Source organism: Mchenga conophoros, linkage group LG16 (genome assembly GCF_057382185.1).
Source record: "Mchenga conophoros isolate Kocher_MC1m ecotype Shallow Benthic linkage group LG16, M_conophoros_male_GT1.1, whole genome shotgun sequence".
NCBI classification, from domain to species: Eukaryota; Metazoa; Chordata; class Actinopteri; order Cichliformes; family Cichlidae; genus Mchenga; species Mchenga conophoros.
This window is the reverse complement of record NC_140541.1, coordinates 34,663,197-34,685,942: the sequence shown is the minus strand read 5'-3', so window position 1 is coordinate 34,685,942 and position 22,746 is coordinate 34,663,197. Positions and strand designations below refer to the sequence as shown.

The 22,746-nt window shown below is 40.4% G+C and overlaps 1 protein-coding gene across 4 annotated transcripts in view; it reads left to right on the top strand.

Annotated features, from left to right (window-relative positions):
- The first annotated feature begins 577 nt into the window (after positions 1 to 577).
- Positions 578 to 22,746, top strand: part of col18a1a (collagen type XVIII alpha 1 chain a) — a 40,785-nt gene continuing 18,616 nt past the window's right edge. For 2 of the 4 annotated variants that reach the window (XM_085249473.1, XM_085249471.1), the window contains exons 1-6: positions 578 to 2,234; positions 9,226 to 9,767; positions 12,578 to 12,661; positions 15,066 to 15,137; positions 19,917 to 19,977; positions 21,946 to 22,008. In XM_085249473.1, coding sequence (XP_085105599.1) covers positions 716 to 2,234; positions 9,226 to 9,767; positions 12,578 to 12,661; positions 15,066 to 15,137; positions 19,917 to 19,977; positions 21,946 to 22,008 — 2,341 coding nt within the window. In that variant the 5' untranslated portion in view covers positions 578 to 715. The remainder of the gene's footprint in view (positions 2,235 to 9,225; positions 9,768 to 12,577; positions 12,662 to 15,065; positions 15,138 to 19,916; positions 19,978 to 21,945; positions 22,009 to 22,746) is intronic. The other 2 variants (XM_085249474.1, XM_085249472.1) reach the window with 2 other exon arrangements.

The window sequence follows — 22,746 nt, the reverse complement described above, 5'->3', positions numbered from 1 at the left end:
TTAAGAGATGATATTGATGATCAAAAAATGGACATTTCTCTTTCTTTACATGAGTCTTGACTGTCATTTGGAGATATTCCATACAAAAATACGATTACGCCAATAAATGACTGTTGTTAGATTATATTTAAATATAACCACACCGCAATGGCAACTTCTTTTCAGTAATTGGTGGCAATGGACCAAGACTAATTCAGTCTTTGAGGGATCTCAGCACCGCTCCTTGTGCTTCAAGCTTGTAACAGTATATAATTGAATCTTTTTGTTGGAATGTGACCACAGTTTACATTTTTTTGTAAGTCTGTGGTTTTCATATTATTGTAGATTAACAAAGCAAACAAATCAAGGGCAAATTGCTCCTGTCTGTAAAACACTAGAAAGCATCAGTATTGTGCTGTGAAAAGAAAGGCTGCTGTAATTTCAAGGTATCAGTCAGCGGGAGAGCTCGCTTTTCATTGCTCTGACAAAGGGGGAAGGAGGAGTTAGGGGAATAAATATTGCCAGAGCAGCCAATACGGAGACCACCTCCTCCTCCTGCTTTCCCTCTCTGCACTCTTTTGAATGGGGCACTCCTCTTCAGTTCTCCTCTCTGTTTAGTGAAGTGTGTGTAGAGACAGAGCTGAAGGAAAAGTGTGTGTGGAGTGACTGTGTGGACATGTCATAGTTCACTCTGTGAGTCTAATCGAGCCGGTGGACGTGGTTAAGACTTGACATTATGGTTATGATGAGGATCCAGTTTGGACTTGTGATTTTGTTGGCTCAGTGGGTAGTCCACTCTGATGCCTGGCTGTGGTCCTGGACTGATACGGCAACTTCAGCCCCAGCGGTAGACCCCGAGGGATCTGGCAGTCCAGCAGGTAGTGGAGAACCGCCGTCAGAAACTATTGCGAAAATTGGAGAAGAGATCATTGATGAAGGACATCAGATGGAAAAAGCTGTGCAGACCTTGGATCAGACTCCTGAGGCTCTTAAACTGAACACTGTAGTGTCAACAACAGAACCAGAGAATGAACATGAGTCAGAAAACTTTGCTACAGGGATGTCATCACACACAAGTAAACCTGGTAATGCCACATCTTCACCAATAAGTTCTGAAGGATCTGAAAACTCAACCTTTACAGGAAATGTAACAAGACTCAGATCTGACTTTGGATCTGAATCTGCATCAGACAATGGGTCTGCAACAGGAACTGAAACTAGCTGGCGATCAAGATTTGGAACCCACAAGGCTCAAAAAGGTGCAGTAACGAACACCACTCGTAGTGAGTTAGATGGTAGAGTTAGTGGAGATGAGGACCACAGTCTTGGCAGCACAAAATCAGGGCAAAGTCTCGAGTCCCCCAACAACACGAGAGGAAATGGAAACAGTAGTTCTAGTTCGAATGCTATTGACTTCAAATTAACAATATATTCACATGAAAGCCAAGAAGATTTATTAACCCCAACTGTAAGCTACAACTCCCTAACGACTATTGAGGTATCTAAGGATCATCAACAAGTGAAAGTTACTCATTTACTAAGTGGTAAATTTATGGCTAACCAGAAACTTGTATCTAACCAAGCATTACAGAGTAGCAAAGCTCCACTTGCCAGCCAGGTACTTTCTACAACTAAATCCCCCCAAATCTCTAAAAGACAACCACAAATAGATAGCAAGAGCCCAGACACGACCTTAAGATCTATAGATTTCCAACCCAATAAATCACTGATAATAAGCCAGAAAACTGGTCACATCCCAGATGCTACTCAGTCAACAATAAGTGGGAAAAAACTGAACCAAGCAATCTTGTTCAGCCAGACAGTTGCAGTTAGTGAGCCAACAACTATAAAACAACCAGAAGTAGGTAGGCCAGCACTGGATGCTGAATCCCCACAATGCTTGTTGCTAGACACCGCTCTTCCTTTCTGCTCCTCCATGGCTGGGCAATGGTTTGTCGTGCCCAATTACTTCAACCAGAGCAGTGTGGAGGAAATCCAAGCACTCCTCAATGAGTGGGCTTGGCTGTTGAATTCTCAATGCCATCATAGCGTGGAGTGGTTTTTCTGCCTCCTTTTGGTACCAAAGTGTGGCTCTTTGGCCCCGCTGCCTGTGTTACCTTGCCAGAGTTTCTGCGAAGTCTTGCGGGACAGTTGCTGGACGCTCCTGGATGAGGGACGCCTCCCTGTGGAGTGCCACACTCTACCTGATGAGGAGGAGGATGGGTATCAGTGCTTGTCAGTTAGTAACCAGAAAGGTAATTACTGGCTCAAATGAATCTTGTTTTGGGATTCATTTTGAACCAGTTTTGAAACCCCCCCCCCCCCCCCGAGTCCGTCTGGTATTTTTCACACTATGAAATACCCTCTCAATTAATCAAGATTTGTCCCTGTCAGCACCGAATGAGATGTATTAATTAATTATTTCCCATCCCAAAAGAGCATGCATACTTATTTTTAACTTGAAGTCTAACAAGCATGATGCCAGTACTTTGTTTAACCTGCTGCATGTATATGTGCTGTGTACTGTATGTGACTTACCTTGTGAAGGTCATAGTATACCAGCACCCCCCTACACACACACACACACACGCACACACACACACGCATGTATTTCCTTTTTGAGTAATTATATTCAAAGGGTAATACTTTGCTCAGATGATAATTATTTGCTTTATTACAGTAATGTTATATGTAATTATATACTCAGTCTTGCCAGATGAAATAATTTCAATTCAAACAACCTTTCCAGTTTAACTACAAAGCTCTTAAAGCCAGACTGTAACACAAGAAAACACAAGTTTGCAAAAAGATTATTTTGGCTTTGCAATTATCTGGCATAAAATACAAATGTAATTATAATTATTTAATCATATTTATATAATTTTCTTGTTTGGTTTTTTTTTTTTGCATTGCATTGCAAGACTAAAGAAATTGTAGATGCCTCTAATGAATGCATCTGAAACTGCAGAAGGCAATCTTCTCTGATATGTGCATGAAATGTATAACTTCAGCATATCTCTTTTGACAGTGAGTGGTTTGCAGGCTTGATGTGCGTTTGTCTGTTTAGGAATGGACACAGTAGCTTGGCATGCATGGGAAGCACTCATATTTGCATCAGTGCTTTTTAGATATGTGTTAATTTTTAGAACAAAATATTTCTCACAGCTGGACTAGGATGACATATTTCAACAGGTAAAGAATTTAAAGGTGGAAATAAAAAGAAATTAAAAGCAGCTGTTTCTCTCCTGCTGTGGTTGCACAGTTTAAAAAGGTGCTTTATAATCAATATTTTATAACAAATGATAGGATGGTTCTGTCACTCAGAAGTGTTAAGGTGTAAATTTCCAAAATAAACTAGTAGTTACAAATTGCTGATAAATATTTAAAGATTATAAGGACCAGTGTGCACTCAGCTGTCCTCTCAAAGACTGATATGTGCAGCACATGCCCCTAGTGACCATGAAATGCTGGAAAAAATGACTCATCTGTTTATTGCCAGTGGGCACCGATTCATGAGAGAAGTCTAACTCTGTTTTAGATGATCTTTTTCTAGAAAATCTTTTTTTAAGCCTGTTCCCTGATGCTGCACTTCTGCCCTGTCTCCCAACACTCTCCGTTTGTATCTCTGGGAGTTCAAGATTATGTCTTTTTACAGCTTCAGTATCTCTGTGGCAGCTTGTTCCACTGACAGACATGAGTGAACAAGATGTTTCTGGTTCCTGGACTAAGTGACACACGTGAGCCTAAATAAATTTGAACTGTTTTACTTTTGGTTTATTGGCAAATGAAGTCATGGAGGATTAGGGTACCTTTACTGGTCGTCAAACTTAAAACATTATTCTGCCACAACCGCATGCACGTTTTTTTTGTGGGTTTTTTTGTGTTTTTTTTTTTTTTTTAAATGTTGTAGACACAGTAATGCGGAAAATGCAGACAGGCCTGCAACACACTGGAAGGATCAATCGTGTTGCCTTCTTTATATCCTGAGGGCAGGTTTTGTTGCAACTCTAGAAGATAGTTCATCACCCAAGCATGCACGTTGCTTGTGAAAGTTGCCTCAAGGTATAACCGGAGTGCTCTCAGTTACTCTAAATCTTTCTGGGATAGATTGAAATCCACTGCAGTCAACACCATCTGGTATGACTCAAACAACAATCCACTGAAGCACATGGCTTGGTTAGAGTGATGGCTGAATAGATGTGATGAAAAGCATTGCTCTGCTGTAGAGTTACTACTGCACCTATAAAGTCTCCTCAGCCCCAAGTACTAAGGATATCTAATAAACTTTAAATTCTACTGTATGCTGCCTGTAAACAACTGCCTACTGATTTTATATTCTTCCTAATAACTAAATATGTCTCTTCCTGTTTCTCACTGCAGCAACCTCTGCTCACGCTTAAGGTTACACATACTGTAGATGGCCAAGAAAATATTTTAAAGCCAAAAGTGCTTTATTTCTCAGTTTATTTGCCCAGTATCTTTCTCTAAGACTGTGCCCACCCGCTTACAAGCCTTTCAGCTTCTAAACAGAGCCCTTACATGTAGTATCTGAAAAGCCTCAACCCCACTTTACTATTTCAAGTTTGGGAGGAGGGCAGTCATACTCTCTATTTTGTCTTTGACCTTAAACCAGCACACTCCTACGTCATGCAAATATAACTTGTAATGCAAATGTTTCATGACATGCTGCCATCTTGGTCAGTTGATATTTTGGGTGAATTGAAGACAGACCCACTGGCATGGGTTGAAAAATACAAAGGAACAGTTTATACACTAAAATTACTGGCTGCAGTGTTGATGCATCCAAGCAGGAGATTCATGTGGGGAGTTTGTTTGAGGGTGGTGGGAAGGGAGATTGTTTTGCTTTTTGGCCTTTTTAGTGATGATTTGCATGGTTGTCTCTTCCCAGCTTGAAAGACGAGCAGTCAACCATGTCAGGCTCTGGAGGTCAAGCTTAGTTAATATTTAATATTAAACCATATTAATTTATAGCAGATTGGAGTTTTTATTGGAAATTACAAGCTATATGGGCTGTGCTGACAGACCTACATGTTACTTTTTTTTAATGCTACTTAAATGTCTGTGAACATTTTAGCTTATGTTTTTTAGCTAGTGTACTTTCTTTGGTGTTCTGTATGTTTTTTTAACACCATGGTTCTACTGAGCTGAGACTGATGTTTTATCTTATGACAAGAGGAAGGCCCAAAGCTGGCTGCAGTCCTTCACTACACTGCTTGCCAGGGAATCCTTTTGACTTGGCTCTCAGGAGGGTGCCAATTATGGGCACAGTGTGGTCTGACTTCTTTGCTGGCAGAAACCCGTTGCCCCCTCTGGTTTGTGTTGCAGAAGTACAAAATGAGAATGAGGCTGTGTTGCAAAAACAGAAAAGAACAAAAGCACCGGGATGTTTTAAGCTGGTTAAGTTCTTAAAGTTTTTAATGGTTTACCAGAGTGATGTAATTGTGAAATTCTGGTACTGGTAACCATTTAGATCCTAATCACGCCATATTTGAACATTTAGCTAATTCAATATTATATCCATAAATGTCTTTTCTTCTGATGGGCTCATATGTCATAGTCAAGAAGGCCAATACGTTGGCTTAAACTGTCCCATCAACATCAAGCTGACACGGACATGGATACAGATGTTCAGCTGTTATATCCTGTGCATGTTTGAGGTGCTGTCTCTACCATTTGTATAGACGCATTTGCATTTTTTCTTTCTGTAGTTAAAAACACATCTGTGAACACAGCAGCATGGGGCAAGGGGGTGTATTGCCTAAAAAAATGTTACTTCACAGGTAGAGAACTGAGCTCTTTTCCAAAGAGTGAATTTCACAGCTGGCGGTAGACTCGTGCTCCTTTTTGTGGTTTAAGAATTACAGTTTAGTCTTCAGGTTGAGTCAGGATAAAATCTCCTTCCTGGACTGTGATGTGGGTTTGTTCTGAGCATTCGATTTAAAAAACAAAAAGTGGACTGCAGAACGGAAAGAACTTTATTATTTATTTATCTAAAAAAATCAGTGTTTAGTTTTTATTTCTTAAAACTACATTTTTTTCTATATTCATGTAACTTAAGACTTTTTTCAAAGTTCTCAGAGTATCACACATCCTTGACAAGAAGAAGATTAAAACAAATATTATACTGTTTTAAGCAACAGTGTAGCTTTATATTAAACTTCCACTAATCATGTGATCATGTGAGCACAATGAATTTGCTTTACTTTAAATTGTCTGAGAATTGCTTCACATATATGATTCATGCTGCAGATGCACAAGGATTATGGTGAAAAAAAAATCATGGGACTGTAATTTCAGCTTTCAGAGATGAACTCTGACCCTCCAAACACAGGGTCAGACCACTGCCCCGCCTTCTGTACACTGAGGGGAGAGATCGTTGCCCTCGTCTCAGCAGGCCTCAAGGGATGTTTTAAATGCTGATAGATTTTGTTGGGAAAAGCCGCACAGTTTCTCACTGTCCAGATGTTTGAATGTTTTCCTATGGTTTATACAGGATCTTGTGCTCTCCAAAGCTGTGCGTACAGCTGACAGTGTATATACAGCTTTATCAACAGGGTACCACAAAGTCTGCTACACCGTCTTGAAATGTGAAGAAATGAAAAGGAGTCAGTAAGCGGTCTTCCTGACAAGACAAACTAGCACCGTAAACCCTGCAGTGCTCCATTCATCACAGATCTTTTCTATTCCCAACTGACCTTGAAGCTGTCAGCGTTTAACAAAAGCTATTTAAGAAAACCTGAATTGAGATTGCACTTAAAATGCTAATGGTGACCTCTCTGAGGCCCCCTACAACTTTTGATGTCTGAGATGGAATGGCTGGTTGGCTCTTTGCTGACAATGCAGACACACTAAACCAGATTCAGTAAAAGCATTCCTCCGAAATCCTAAAGCAGGTCAAACCTTTCAATCAGCTTTAGATCTGAAGATGACATTTTAAGTCTCAAAATGGCATTAAGCACAGTTGCATCACAGTTGCATCAGGCTGTAAATGGAGATACCTTTTTTGGTCAATTCTAAGCATGGCTCAAAACAGTGCACATCTGGTCGGTGTAGCTCATTGCTAATAGGTGAGATGTTTTGCTAATTAGGGGTTTGGAAAGCTCGAGTCCGTGCATCCGTGTTCCAACAGCATGTCGGCTTTTTATTTGTTGAAGGAATCAAAATCAGATGCTTGAAATCCAGGTGAAAGAGAAATTGCGAGGAGTAGACGGTGAGGTCATATCCTCAGTTTGCACTGCAGAGAATTGCTGCATGCTGAAGGACAACCAGGATCTGTGTACGCATTCCACCTTATTACAGACCTTTCATTTTAATTTGCACACAAATCAAATCATTCTCTCCACTTTGCTTGCAGAAAAAATACATTGCATGTTCAGTTATGCACTGTAGCTGCATTAAAACTTCAACTTCCAACTGCTTCAGCCCCCAAAGCAGAAGGATTTACAATTCCCCAAATGATGAATTTCCCCTTTGAATTATTACAAGGTTTTTACCTTTTTTAAAACCTCCTTTGGCCGATTATGCACAAGACAGCGAGCCAGGATCAGACATGTCAGCACATGCCCACTGAAGGGACCCTCAAGGTGCCTCATTCTGATTTTATCAGAGTAAACATCTGGTCAGCCGGGTGCAAACCACAGTCAGTGACCTACGTCTGAGCTATTCTGAACCTGGAGGCCGTTGTGTCATCCTGTGGTGATTTGTTTCCCTTTCTTTTTTAATTTAGATAGGTTATACTGAAGTTTTGATTGTTTTGGGACTGTAAATTTAATTATTAGTTTTGATGTGTTGGCTTGTAATATGGCCTCTAACCTTCTAAATGATATAACGACTTTGGCTATGACTAAGTGTTTCCCAGGCTCCAGTAAAATATTTATCAGTCTTTGGACTTTACTTATATGTCTGTTGACATGCATATATGTATGTGAGTGTACATCTATTAATGGTCTCATCTGCTTACTGATAAAATCTGTTCTAGAAGTCTGATTGGTGCAGAGAGGAACTGCACAATGGAAGGTATTTTTATTGCCATCCTGTTACAGCTTGACTGGGTTCTCTGTTAGCGCAGATTCAAATAAATGCATCTGCAGTCCTCCGATAGTGAGCAGAATATTCAGACTGGTGTTTATGATGGTACTGAAGAGAGCGGGATCTTCGGCTCAGATAAAATATCTCGTGTGTTTAGGCTCTCGACGCAGCCAACTGCTGATCCAATTGATCTCCAGCACTCAGGCAGTGGAGAGGCTTTGAACTGAGCGATAAAGCTCGCTTGTTAGTCACCAGGTGGTAAACCAAAGCATTTCTTCAAAGAATCAGAAATGCATCACATGTTGTCCAAAAACAGTCATTTTGGTCATTCTGTTTTTAACACATGGAAACATTTTTTTCTTTTTTTGGGGGGGGGGGGGATCAAAGAGCAGAGGTTTGGTTTGATGTCAGTACATCAAAATCTGTGTCCACAGTGCATGTGCATGAATACACATTGCTCTTTGTGTTTATTTTTTGCCTTTCTTAAACACTTTAAATTATGCACTGACTTTGCCAGCGTCGCCCAGGGTGATGGAAGTGTCAGCACAGACATGCCGGAGGCCCAGCTGTTGGTCCCTGCAGTGCCCCAAGTCATGACATCTAGCAGATGTCATGCAAGTTTTGCGTGTTTTTTTTTTTTTTTTGTCAGTGTCTTCAGGAATGATGCATAAATATTCATCTGTTCCATAGTCTGCATCAGGCTTTTCATCTACTTCCACTGTGCATGAGTAGAGGATAAACCTTGACAAGGTTTCTTTCTTTCTTACTTTAGGAAGTTCTTGCTTTTGGTGTGCAGGACTTCCAACGTCTGAGAAAGTGTTCCTTTTCTTACTCTCGCGTTTTCCCTTTTTTGCAGATGTTTTGCTTTCCATATTTTCAAGTAATAAAATCACTTGTTTGTTTGTGGTCCCTTGAGAGTAGCTGCTTTCCCCGGGCTTCTAGGAAAAAAAAACATGGTTCGCTAAAAGCAGATGTGGTACCATTTACATTCTCACATACATTTCTTTACAAAGGGCATTGTGACTGATTCAGCTGCAGTTAGTGCAAGTACCCGTCCTACCTCCATCACAAACATCCACATTTTGTCACCTACCAACAGCCTCCTGGTCTAACCCCTACTCTGCCATGCTGCCCTCCCTTTAAACCTCTGCTGTTTTATGCTCACTGTGGCCTGACATCTTGTTTCTCTCCCTTTAGAAGACAGTGGAGTCTCCCTGCTACAACTGATTGGAGATCCTCCTCCAAGTGAGATCACCCAAATCTACGGACCAGACAACACCCCTAGTTTTGTCTTTGGACCGGATGCTAATACGGGCCAGCTGGCACGCGCCCACCTCCCAAACCCATTTTATCGAGAGTTTTCCCTCATGTTCAACCTGAAACCCACCACTAACCAGGGCGGGGTCATCTTCTCCATCACGGATGCTCGGCAGAGTATCATGCATGTGGGAGTTAAACTGTCAGCCGTGCAGGACAACAACCAAAATGTCATTCTGTACTACACCAAGCCCAAGTCAGCTCAGTCCTTTGAGGCAGCCAGGTTCCTCGTGCCCTCTATGACGAACACCTGGACCCGTTTTTCTCTCGCAGTGATGGACGACAAGGTGCTATTCTACTTCAACTGTGACACAGACCCTCAGGTGGTGCACATCGAGAGGTCAGCGGAGAACATGGAGCTGGAAAGTGGTGCTGGCGTCTTTGTTGGGCAGGCTGGAGGAGCTGATCCTGATAAGTTCCTGGTGTGTAAACAGGCTTTCACCTTTTTAACCAAAACACTGATATAGTAAATACAATACATTTATTTTATAGCCTTTCATAACAGGTAAAGAACTATCTGTCGATTGTGCATCGAGTAAATCAGGCTGTTGCATTCCTAAACTAAAGCTTCATACAACCAACATTAACTTAGAGACCGGATTCCTGCTGCGTGAAGTCTTGGAAAGGTGCAGATCAGTGTTTTGATTTTTCACGGTTGTTATTATCCTGTGAAACATTTTGGCTGAATAACTCTCATGTGATCCAATTGCTCAAATTGCCTACTCCAAACCAAAACATTAATGTCTGTATTGCATCACCATCATCTGTAGATTCTACAAATAATTGGAAGACCTCACAGTAGTGATGTAATTAGTGCCAGTCGTTTGACTGGTGTACATCTCAGCGGTTGGCCACCACAACTGGCGGCCTTAGCTGCAGGGGTTGCAGTAGTTCAACCATGGCTAATTACACATTTTTCATTCTGCCTCTGAGCATGCAATTATTTTAAGTTTATCAACACAAAAAACAAGAGAAGAACTCAATATAAGAACTGAGTTATTTTTCATACTTGAGATCTCAATCAATCATTGCAGAGTGATTGTTTTATATCCATGTAATGCAATTATGCACTCTTTAGTAACAGTTGTGATTAAAATCGCTGAAAAGATTTATATCTTTGAGCCTTGACAATTCAACCAAACCCTTTTGGGTGTGGAACAATCTTTCATTTGTGCAATTTTGTTTTTGGAAAATAAAAAATGGAAGCTTTTTAGATTTGAATTTCAACACTTAATAGACAACACTCATGAAAGTCATGCATGACCTTATACTAATAGACAAATATAAGTATAAGTGAATCATTTTTGTCCCAGTTTCCACTTTTTTTAAGGTTACATCCATCAAGACTGACGGAATCTCCTACGTTCCCCTGGAAACTGATAGAAAATAAAATGAAATGGAAAAGAAATGTAGAAAAAGGGAAAAAATGATTTGCCTAATATGGGCACTGTTTTCAGCTTCGTCCCAGACTGCTCTCAGACTTGTATATTGGAAGCTTTCTGGTTTCGCTCTGTTGTGGTATTGACCAATCACGTTTGAACAGTGCTTTGGGCACGGACATCAAAATACCGGAAATGTAATAGTCCGTACCAACATCAGCAGATTTACATGATTCTTGATACCCAATCTGTGCCGTGGTTCTTTTTGGTAGATGCTGCACCACTTCTTTAAAAGTTCGAGGTATATGAACACCAACACAAATTTATTTCAAATTTTATTCGTCACATATATAGTACATAGTACAACATGTAGTGAAATGCTTGTGTCTGAGCTGCGGAAAGGCTGCAGACATAGCCGTGCCAATCCAGGCCTTGGTTCTAGCATGGGGGGGTCTAGCCAGGACCCTTATTGGATACCGGGTGGGAATTGAACTTGCAGCTCCTCCTCCAAAGGTGTGTAGTCTAGCCGAGTTAGCTTAGACATTTATAGAATGCTCTCATCAGTTTGTCTTCTCAAAGAAAATAGTAACATGCATTTCAGGACCCCATTAAAAAGGATCACACTTTCAATGTTGTTAATACGAAATAAAAGTCTTCCACCTTAGATACTTTGAACTGACTTTGAAATATATCTGAAAAGCATGACAGCATCGTGCATACATATACCATCTACGATAACTACTGCTCCATATTCAACATAATTTGTCTAACACATCCATTTGCTAAAAGCATCTATTTAATGAAATTGTTACATAAATGATAACACAAGATAGAATTTTGTTAAATATGTATTTTTTTTATTTTTATTTTTTTCAAACTACTACGTCCCATCTGGTTAAAACCCCTTAAATCTCGAGCCATCTCCCCGTTGGAAAATCATCTCTCGCTTCCTCTCTCAGCTGTAACACTAGTTTCAGTCTTTTTTGATGACTGACGATAGCTGCATATGTTGCTGAAAACCTAAAGCATATATATAATCCTAAAGCAATTTTTTTTTTAATAATCTGAGGACTTTTTTCCCCCATGTGTTATGTGTTGACCTGAGCATGGCCCTAGGGCTCCAGAGGTCTTGTGAATTTAATTTCCTTAATCAAATCAAGACTTGGCAAGCTCTTGCAAACATCTAAATATTTATATTTTGCATTTTGAAAATGGACATTCCATTCTAAAGGGGGATTTAGAAGTATTTTAAGTTCATCAGAAAACACATGCTGTAGTGACAAGTTTTGACCTTCATGTGAACAAAATCGAAGATTTATTGTGAAGATCTGAAGCAGTAAAGATTAAAAGGGACATCCACAGTATGGAAATGTTACTGAATAGGCCTTAAAGGTCTGTGGAGAGACTGGGTTAAAATGTCAAAGAGCTCTTTATCTTCAAAGTTCTCTTAAAAAATCCATTTGACTCTTTTTCTTGGGACATAAATGTGTCCTGAAGAAGAGTTGACTTCAAATAATGCCACAGCAGAGAGACCACCTCGACATGCACAGCTAATGAGCCTTTCATAGGCAGGAAGACGGTAAAAATGCTATCTGCGTGAGTGTCCTGTGTGGGAACGTATCAGATGGTGTGTTTGAGGCACAGATAGTGGTACTTCACAGACAGAGACATCAATAGCCCTTCTGATTTTGTGGAAGGGGAATTCCCTAAGAAATATAATTAAATCAAAGCACTGCTGAAAAAGAAAAAGCATACATGTTCTGGCAGCTGTACATGTTGTATATGTGAGAAGAAGAGCTGTACTGTTCTTTTATCATCAAACATTTAAATATCACATTCATGTTTTGCAACAGGGCGTGATCGGTGAGCTGAGGGTGATGGGAGATCCCTTTGCTGCCAGCAGGCACTGTGAGGAGGATGAAGATGACTCAGACATTGTGAGTAACAACTTATCACATACATACTGGATGACTCACTACACTGAACTCACTGGACATATGGCATAAACTCGTCAGGAAAGTGTTTACAGAGGTAAAGCTTCAGTGCTGTTTTCACATAGAGTTTCCAGGTTGGTGACTAGTCAAAAGAATGCCAGTTTAAACATTGTGTAAGGTGTGGATGTTAACCTCCAAGGAAAGGTGACTCTGGGTGACAACGTTAACATTGGCCTGCAAACTAATCTGGCATCATGCACTCAAAGTTATGCATGGTGCAAAGTGCCACAAATATCAGTATAATATTATTTGATCAGAAGTTTTCCTCTAAAACTGTATTAGTAGTTTGATTTTTTTTACAAAAAGGGTGCTGTGCTCACACCACATTCAACTCTGATAAATGCAATGCTACCAGCATTAGCTATGTGTGCACAATAGTGGCTACATACTGCAGTGGTCTACACATTTACTTAGTAGACCCAAATCTTTTTGGTGTTCGATCACGAAGTCCACCTTGTGTAGAAATCTGTCAAATCAAATATACGTTGCTACCTGTTGTGAATAAAGAGGCAGACAAACGTATGCTATGTGTATGTGATAAAATTTAAACAGGCTGCACAGTTTGCATTCGCGCTTTTTGTCATTTTGCAGCTACCTTTATAGTTTGGACAGTATGGCTTAAAAAAAATTAAGCTGACGATAATTCCACTTTGTAAAAGTAATCCAATCCGATCCATGTTTAAGATCTGTAATAAAAAGTTTTAAGTAATTTTCAAGGCTTCAAATTCAGATAATTGCACATTAGAATTTTTTAAAGGATGTGCTGAATCCCAGTTAAAAAATGAAATGTCCCAGCTTTTGACCACTTGTGTCTTTTAACCACTAATATCAGGGATAATTAGCTAGCTAGCTATCTAGCTAGATAAAACTGTCTCTGGAGTAGTTTTTGGAACTGGCAAGATGGCCAGTTCCAAAAAGTTGCTACATTATGTTTATCACAGTCTCAAATCAGGGATTTTGTTCTATGATATCTTTTTTTTTTAGTTACAGCCAGCAGCATGTGTGTGCAGAAGAATGGACAGCTAATCATCGACATAGCCAAAGCTAATGATTTATTTCTGCAGTTTTGAATCAGTTAATCATGACTTTAAAGGAAATAACAACGGCCAAATCGTGGAAGAGATATCCTACAGTAACACAAGTGATGCCATTTTACTTAAAACTGATGCTTTAGTTCAGTATGCAACTTCACTTAAACCAGTAAGACCCTACCCATTAAAAATAGCCAGAAAATTCACATTTTTTGGAACTGAGATGTTTATTAACCTTATAACTACCTATTATTTTTATTATATATTTTTTGTATCGCATTTGATACATCGGGTGTTTTTGGCAACCTTTTGTTAACAACAATGTTAATTTTATTCAAAAAAAGTTTTGTCCATAACATTTTGAAATTATGGCAAGTATTAATCATGTATCAAATATGATACAAAGGGCATCATAGGGTTAAAATCACCAGTAAATCTGTAAGGGCTGTAAGTCTGAGAGCAGCCTTTGCACCGCTGACCCTGACCACCCAGACACAAACACAGGTGCCTCGCCGCAGCCCACCAGCAGCCTTAACTGTTATTTAGTAAAACATTCACAGCTGTTCTGCTCACCCAGACCACCAAAACCATGTCTTTACTGACAGAATAAAGTTTGTGACTTTACTGCTTGTTGTCATCAAATCTTTTAGATGTTGTTTGGATTAGATGAGGGAAATCACAGGTTTCCCATTTCAGGATGTGCCTTTTATCTCCAATGGCAACCTAACAGCTGTTTCCATGTTTTGTCAACACATCAAATACGCTGATATATCAAGAAAGGTTGAATGTAATGGGAGTTTATTGTATGAAAGCTTCTTACTCTAAATTAGTATAGCAAATATGTATGCCTTTGACTTACTGGTGTTAATGCAGACATTTGTGTTGTTGTGTTTGCACATCTCTGTTGCTTGTGGGGCTCGCACACAAAAATTTCACTTGCATGTGCTGTGCCAGTGTGCCTGCACATGTGATGTGACAATAAAAAGTGATTTGATTTGATTTGAAATTCTGTGTAACATGGAACCTAGCCAAGAAGGTAACACGAATACTAGATTTACGACAATAAACACAACACGGTCGAGCAAAAGAGGCCACATACGCTGTGACTGAGAGCGCAGGAAGGAAAGAGCTTCTGGTCTTAAACTATATATGCACACATATTTTATTAAAACTCTCCCACAGATCAGAACATTTCTTTGCACACAGTTAAAAAGGACATTTTCAGGTTTATAATGGTCAGAGCACTGAATAAAACCAAGAGCGTGGTCTTGTTAACAATAAAATGAAGTGTAAAAATGTATGATGGGTCTCCTCAGGCTTCAGGGGAAGGAAGCGGTTATGTGGAAACCAGACCCCCAAGACCAGGCACGGAAAAACACACATGGACGGTATGCAACATCTTTTGTGTATTCTCAAGTTTCTTTAGTTCCTATGAAGGTTTATCTTTGTCACTTTGCATTCTGCTTGATCGACTGCACTGCTATTTTGCTTGTTCCTCTCGATGCACTGTTGTAAACATGCTAATGAGTTTGCTTTAAAGTTGTGGATCAAACGTGCACAAGAATGCATTAATACATCATAAGGATTCAAGCCGGTGATCAAGTAAGACACGGAGTGTGTGCAGCAGACTGTGCTTCTGTAAACTCAGTGTTAAATATACCACTGATGTCTCAGATTACTCGATATAAGTGAGTGACCACTCATCCCCCCGTGGGAGATTAAAAACTGCTGAGTTGATGTCTGGAACACGAGCTGCTTCTGTCGTATACATTTAGGGACAAAGAGCTTTTACAAAGCAAATTTTAGGAGAGCGTCATTTAAGGCATTGCTACATGGTGGTTGACAATGACCAGGTATGTTTTCCACATATAAACTTTAACTTGCCATGCAGGTAAGTCAGCTGTTAGCAAACTAGATTTGGAAATCATCTCTTTATCACTGACGCTTTACTGATTTACTAGTGGACAGTTGTCTTGACCTTTTTTTTTTTTTCTCCCCCCAAACATTCACTCACAGCTAACCGGGTAGCTCGGCTCTTCCTGTCATGTCAGGCCGGCTAGCTTGCCACTGTTGCTTTGGTGCACATTCATTCTGGTCTTGTGGTCAGATGAACTCCAACTCTAGTGTCTTAGATGACAGCTGGCCAAGACACAAGAATCCCTGTTGTCCTCTTGAGATCTGCTGCAACACAGCAGAGCAGAACACGGGCTACAAACTGCAATCCAAGACCATGCAGCTGGGGTCCATCCATGTGATGAGAGTCCCTGTTAAGGCAGCTCATTCTATTAATCCATCATCTTATGTTTTTGGACTGGAGTGTCTTATAAATGTATTATTTAAAACTTTTTTTGAGAAAGCATGCATGTGTAACCACAAAGATCAACACACAGATCAAAGCAGCACACCTCCTCTGGTCTGTCCAATTTAACGTGAACGGAGCTGAGGCTTCAGAACCATTAGTCTGAGGTTAGAGACAATCTACTCTAAATGATCTTGTTTTTGTTTATTGGTGCCCTAATAAAAAGCAATAATTGCTTTCTGAGCTGTTACGTTCTGTGTATGTGGAGCTATCGCTGGTTCAACTTGTAACATGGATCAAACATGGCCCACAAACATTGCTGGGTTCACTTACATGCTCATGTTGTTTTGCGCATGCATCATCTACGACTATCTTTTAGTGACTTCCATCACCTCCCTTTTTGTCACTCTATCTGTAACCTCTTTGTCTTTCTGTCTTCCTCTCTCTGGTTTCTGTCTCTCTCACTCTCATAGATTCCACAGTCACCCACTCACATCTTCCCACCCTCACAGATAGCCACGCAGGCTGAGAAGCTAGCACAGTCCTCCACCCTGCACTGCCATGCGCTGTGCTTGCACGCATGCACTCCCACTCACAATTATAGTGAAGCGTTAGAAAAACCAGATGTCAATTTGGACTAAATCTGATCCAAGTTAGAGGCCCCCGGCCTCAAGGCTTTGTTATTCTGACTGGTTTCTCAATCAAACGTGTGTACAGGAACTGACAGGGGTGGAAAGAAAGTTGGAGAGGGCAGGTACCTCCAGTCGGAAGTATCTCCATCATTACAGGCCTACATTCACTGCCTTAGTGCCTCGCAGCATTTACAAAGGGGTTTTTTTTTCCACCTTCGCAGACTTTTACTAGCATCATATAATATACAACGCAATTTAAAAGACAACAGCTGGCATTTAATGCCCACATGTTAGTGTTTTCCATCTGATGATGATGATCTGTTCACACAAAGTATAACTTACACTCTGCACAATTGTCCAACTGGTGCAATTTAGGCAAGTCTGGGCAAGGACAAGTTAGACAGGGAGAGTTGTATAAGTGAGACTTTCCATTTTGTCATCCTGGAATTCACGGTGATAGATGGGAGAGCGAGTCAGTCATCCTTAACGCTGTCACAGCTGGGAGTGAGTATAGAAGAGTTTAATGCTTGAAACAGTTCTTCGTTAGCCAAGAGTTCGGTGGATTTTATCAATTCTAAATGTGAACAAGTGCACACTTCTCTCTAAAGTTCACGGGAGGACTTGATTCCTGGGTTTATCTCTACATGTTTCTCCCATTTCAACTATCTTAGATATGAAAGCATGCAAATAACGGTTCAATTGTTCAGCAATGAAACCGTGAACCCGTGAAAACACAATTTCATATTTAGAAGGGAGAAGACGGTGAACATTCAGACTGATACACTGAATGAACCCAAATCATGTAATTAGATTAAATGGCGAAGATAAAAATCTGCAGAGATCGCTGTTGTGAAATGACCTGTAACTCCAATGTGTTGCCTTTCTAGATAACTGCTGAAGAAATCTCCTTTTTCATCGTACCTGTAACCGTGTCTCACATTTTGTTTGCAGAGGGGTTTTTAATGAGACGTAGCATTGTTTTGGTGAATTGTTTCTATTTAGATCATTTCTTCTTCTTTTTCTTTCTAATTCTAATTCTTCAGTTACCCAAAACCCTGTTTGTTGCATTTTCTAAACACACGGGCTGTTTTCCCTTCGTCCTCAGGCCAACCACAAATATGTGCAGATTTCAAGAAGTTTCTCTGTGATTCTTTAGAGCGCAGAAAAAAAAGAGGGGAGAAAAAAAAAGAGGCTAAACTGCTGTGGAGGTGGGATATGCTCGTTGCTGAGGGAGCTGCATACCTGCTCTTAGATTCAGGGGGTCGTGTGGTTCAAATCCATCAACACTATGTTCTAAATGAGCCTCCCACCCGACATCCCCCACTATGATGGATCGGTGAAGAAGTGAACAAGTATGGTATTCTCCATCACATTGATGCAATTTAGAGGAGTCAATAATGCCAGATTCTTGGCATAGTCAGTGCTGTGAAACGCAGTGGGAAGGAGTTTGTCCCGCAGAGGAAACTGGTTAATTATCAACAGTGGCATCACTCTGGCCCTTCAGCTCCTCTCTCTTACATTCTTCAGCCCACTCCCCGCTCGAATTCCTCAGGTGACCATCTGAGGTGTGTCACCGGTGAAGAATGAGCCAAAGAGAGGGAGTATTTGCATTATTTCCTGTTGCTTTGGGAACGTTACTGACCTCGCCTCAGCTGACCTTTAATTGTTCCTGTTGCGTCTCTAAGGCCCGCTGATTTTAGTAACACAGGATTGTCAGCAGACTGCATGCTGTCTTTTCTAGGTCCAAAGAACCTGCTCAGAACTTTTCTATTGAAGGGACAAAAACAAAGACATGAGTCTAATTACGCTTGTATGCGAGCACTTTGCCCTTGTCAATCCTTTGAATTTAATGACTGCCTGAAATGTAGAATTCATGGACAACACCAAATTCTAAGCCTTTATTGCTCACATAGCTTAATTGTGGGGTCTCTCTGCCTTCAGGTTGCTCTTTATTAACTGAAAAGTCTGCTCTTTCTGGGGTTGAGATCGGGTGACTGACTTGGCCATCCAAAATATCAGATTTCTTTGTCTTGAGAAACTCTTGGGTTGCTTTTGCAGTAAGCTTTAGATCGTTATCCGTTTGCAGTGTGAACCTCTGTTTCAGCTAAGCAGAGAGTATAGCTCTGTACACTTCACAATTCATCCTTCATAGACATATGGACCATGCCATAACACCTACCTCCAGCCTTTCTGACAGAAAATCATGGATCACGAGCTGTTTCTCTTGTTCTTCATGTTTTTCTCTTCTTATCATTATGGTAAGAGATTGTTTTCAAAGCCTAATCACTGGTAACCACGGGTTTGTCCCTGGTTGTACATTCTCTGTATTTCTATTTCTATTAGATATGTGCATTTTAGTTGGAGTTGTTTTTCTTAATTATGGAAATAATTCTGTTCTGGTCTTTCAGTCCTTTTGGTGTTACTGAACTGAAGTAGCAGATTGTTGATTTGGCCACTGCCTCCGTCTGTCTGCAATATCTCAACATATCAAACAACACCTTTAACCGCCTTGAATTAAAGCTGAACATCTGCACTTTAACTGACTTAAAATCCACTGTGGTGGTGTACAGAAGTAAAATTACACAAGTTGTATTTTTGTCTATTACACAGTCAGGTCTATGGACCTAACTGTGTAATTCGCTTGCTAATCAAACAGTGTTCGCACAACATTTTTCTATTAATACCAAACCGATAAGGCAGCAGCAACAGCATGACTGAACGCACCGTGGATTGTGTTCCTCGTCAGCAGAGGAGGTCTGCTACAGAACCCAGGCATGAGACGTCTGACAGCGATTAACACAAAAATGGCAATTACAGTCGACTTGACAACAAAAGCAGTTTGCCAGTAAATGAAGGAAAATCTGGTACTGGTTCTCTAACTTGGAAAGCACATGTTGACTCAATCATGTTTTTCAAAAGGTTTGGTGTAGAGCTGGGAAACAGTTTTGTTAGTTATTAAGAGAGCTTTGGCTGCATAGTCTGTAAAGATTAATGCAGATGAATGGCACAGCAGTACCGAAACATGACTCATTTTGGTTGCCGTTGTTTGGCATCAATGTTAACAAGGATAACTTTTTCCCAGGCTGCAGGATTATTTCCAGGGCTCTTCTGCGGAGTGGATGGAGGGAAACTGAGCCATAAAATCTAGAGCAAGATCAGTGCAGCTTCCAGCAAATGTCGCCTCCTGCCCTTTTTAAATATGCATCTCTGTCTGTCATGTTGTTATTTTTCTGCAGACGGCTCGTCCAACTTTGAGGCCCATTCCGCGCCCACCGATGACCAGGAATGATGAGACTGGTGAGTTTATGTGACACCAGACTTGGATTTATTCATTTTCAGTTCATCATTTCATGCAACCCCCGTGTTTTTACAGGTTCTTTTGAATCAGCCCCTAGCGAATGTCAGTGTCTTTAATAAATTTATTTTACTTTCAAAGATAGAAAATAAGCTCTACACTTCCACATGCTGACACAGGCTCACCTGCCGGGTATAACTAGAGGAGTTTAATGGCGCCACATGTTGCCACTGAGGTCATATTCGTTTAAAGTGCATAGCTGAACCAGTCCAGGCTCGTTAGGAACAGATTTGCTGACAAATGTCTCCATCTAGTGGTCAACAGTAATGCACTATGGAAGCTGAATTATTTCTCATTGAACAACAAAAATGTCATTTCGCGGGTTTTTTTTTTGCTTTCATGATGAATTTATACAAGAATGTATTCAGAACGATGTATCCTCATATACTAGCAGTATCTCACATACTGCTAGTATAAATAATAATTTAACTTCTGTATGTTAAAGACTTAATCTACACCATTAGTGGTATGTGTACTAATTAATAAAGGGGAAAGTGGAAACCATCAAAAATCACAGTATTGATAATTTTGTATGTAAAAGATGGAAAAAGCCAACCTCATGATGATTTTTTTCTTCTCTTTTTTAAGAGTCAGGAGAAATGTTATTTGAGAGAAGCACGTGCTAATCTGTTAGCTAAACTTTGATTATACACCATTAAGGATACAGTGTCAGTCGATGGACCCATGTGCTCACCATCTCATGACAGAATTTACGTCACTCTGGCCCCAGTTGATCCGACTCTGAGCTGTAGAAAGTATAATCAAGGGCTTAGACTAGCGGTCCCCAACCTTTTTTGCGCCACGGACCGGTTTATGCCCGACAATATTTTCATGGACCGGCCTTTAAGGTGTCGCGGATAAATACAACAAAATAAAACTAGTACCGCTACCGAAAAAAGAAAATTTATTCATAACACACGTGAAAAGACCCAGGAAAACCGAGTAAACGATAAAAACGATAACAAAATAAATCTGAAAACCTATAAAAACCCTGAAAACTATACATTTCACACTTGAGCCTCAACTCTCGCGGCCCCGGTACCAAACGACTCACGGACCGGTACCGGGCCGAGGCCCGGGGGTTGGGGACCGCTGGCTTAGACTGTATGTGCACAGTCCAAAAACACACTTACATACTCAAAGTAGTGCAGAGTAAGAGACGAATAAAATGCGACATGTTCAGTCATCAAGCCTGAAGCACAAACTGCTTGAAAGGTCTATATCTCACAGCAAACTATATCATTTTCAAACTGCTCTAAAAGGCACAAATGGCATAAACAAAGTCTTAAGGTCCACTTTGTGACTGGAATTAACAGATATGAAACCTAGTAGACTACAAGTTGTTACAGCTGCCTGCATCTGGACACCTGCCCAGGAGTTAGTGATGTTGGCCACTTCGCCATTTTAAAGTGCTGCCCTCTTAAGCTACAGGCTTTCTGTATTGTCTGGCTTACCTTAATCACCAGTTTATCAACACTTTCCTAGTTATGCTTCATCTAATCTTAAAGTCGTTCAGTTTACTTAGCTCAGCTGTTTACTAGTACATACTGCCCTCTGATGGTGTTTTTATGTAGTGTGCTATAATACATTACTTCAATTCAGCCAAAATATGTTTGGATTACTAAGCACTCTGTGTACTCTCACTGTAGTACTGCCCAAGCCTAACTATCGTTGCATTTTCAGGTAGGCTGCAGATCATGTCCAAGCATTATGTTGCTAATGGCTCTGGTTTGCACCCACGCTTGATGATGACAAAACAGTAACAAAACTTTTGACACAGGAGAAAAAAAAACTGTTTACTATTAGAGCTTAATGAACAAAATGTTTGGCTTGTGTCCCAAAACTACTTTGTAGCTGACTCGAGGAATTCTGGAAACGTCATTTACACTGTATTTTTATATTGTGTTCAGCAAGGGACTCCCAGTACGTTTCACTTTCTGTGGAGTCCAGCCCCTTCCTTCGTGGGCCACAAGGTGGGTTGAGGGGAGTTTTAAAAACACAGACAAAGCATCCAAATCCTGCATCTCTTCTGCTGTCTGTCGAGATGCTCTGCTTATGGCATGTGTAGCTATCAAGCACGACTTCACATGGATTAAACATGCAAACAGGTACAGGAGTGCATGCATATACGCAAATGCTTCTGAATTCATTAACGGTGGTGAAATGTTAAAGTTTGGGCATTGATGGCTGTAATGCCCTGAAAAACTACATTCACAGAGAAATTTAGAAGAACTAAGAGTGAATGAGCAAGGAAGTGGAAAAAGTTAATATTTAAGAAATATTAAATTTCTTAAACAAATTAGAGAACTGAAGACGTGTGCAGGAATAGTTTCCTGTTGGCTTGGGCTGCTGATGCTGTTTCTTGTGGCATTATTTTATTCCAGCTATTTTTTTTTTCTTAAACCTGGAATACTAAAGATGTTCTTGCAGTGGGCATCATTTTGCTGTGCTTCATGTTCAAACTGAGAACAGTTGGAGGTCAAACCCGGTCACACGTGAATATCATCATGGTATCTGTGCATGTGGGTGTGACCACCGTTAAACCTTTGCGTGGCTGAAAATTATGGCTGTGCACACACACAGATTCATGCGCCATCAGGCAAAAAGTAATTTTCTTTTACCCCTTCCTCTTCTTTTGGGAGCAGGAAATATCCTGTTTATTGTTTGGGATGTGGGATACAGTCGTTACTCATTTTTGAGAGGTTTTCATG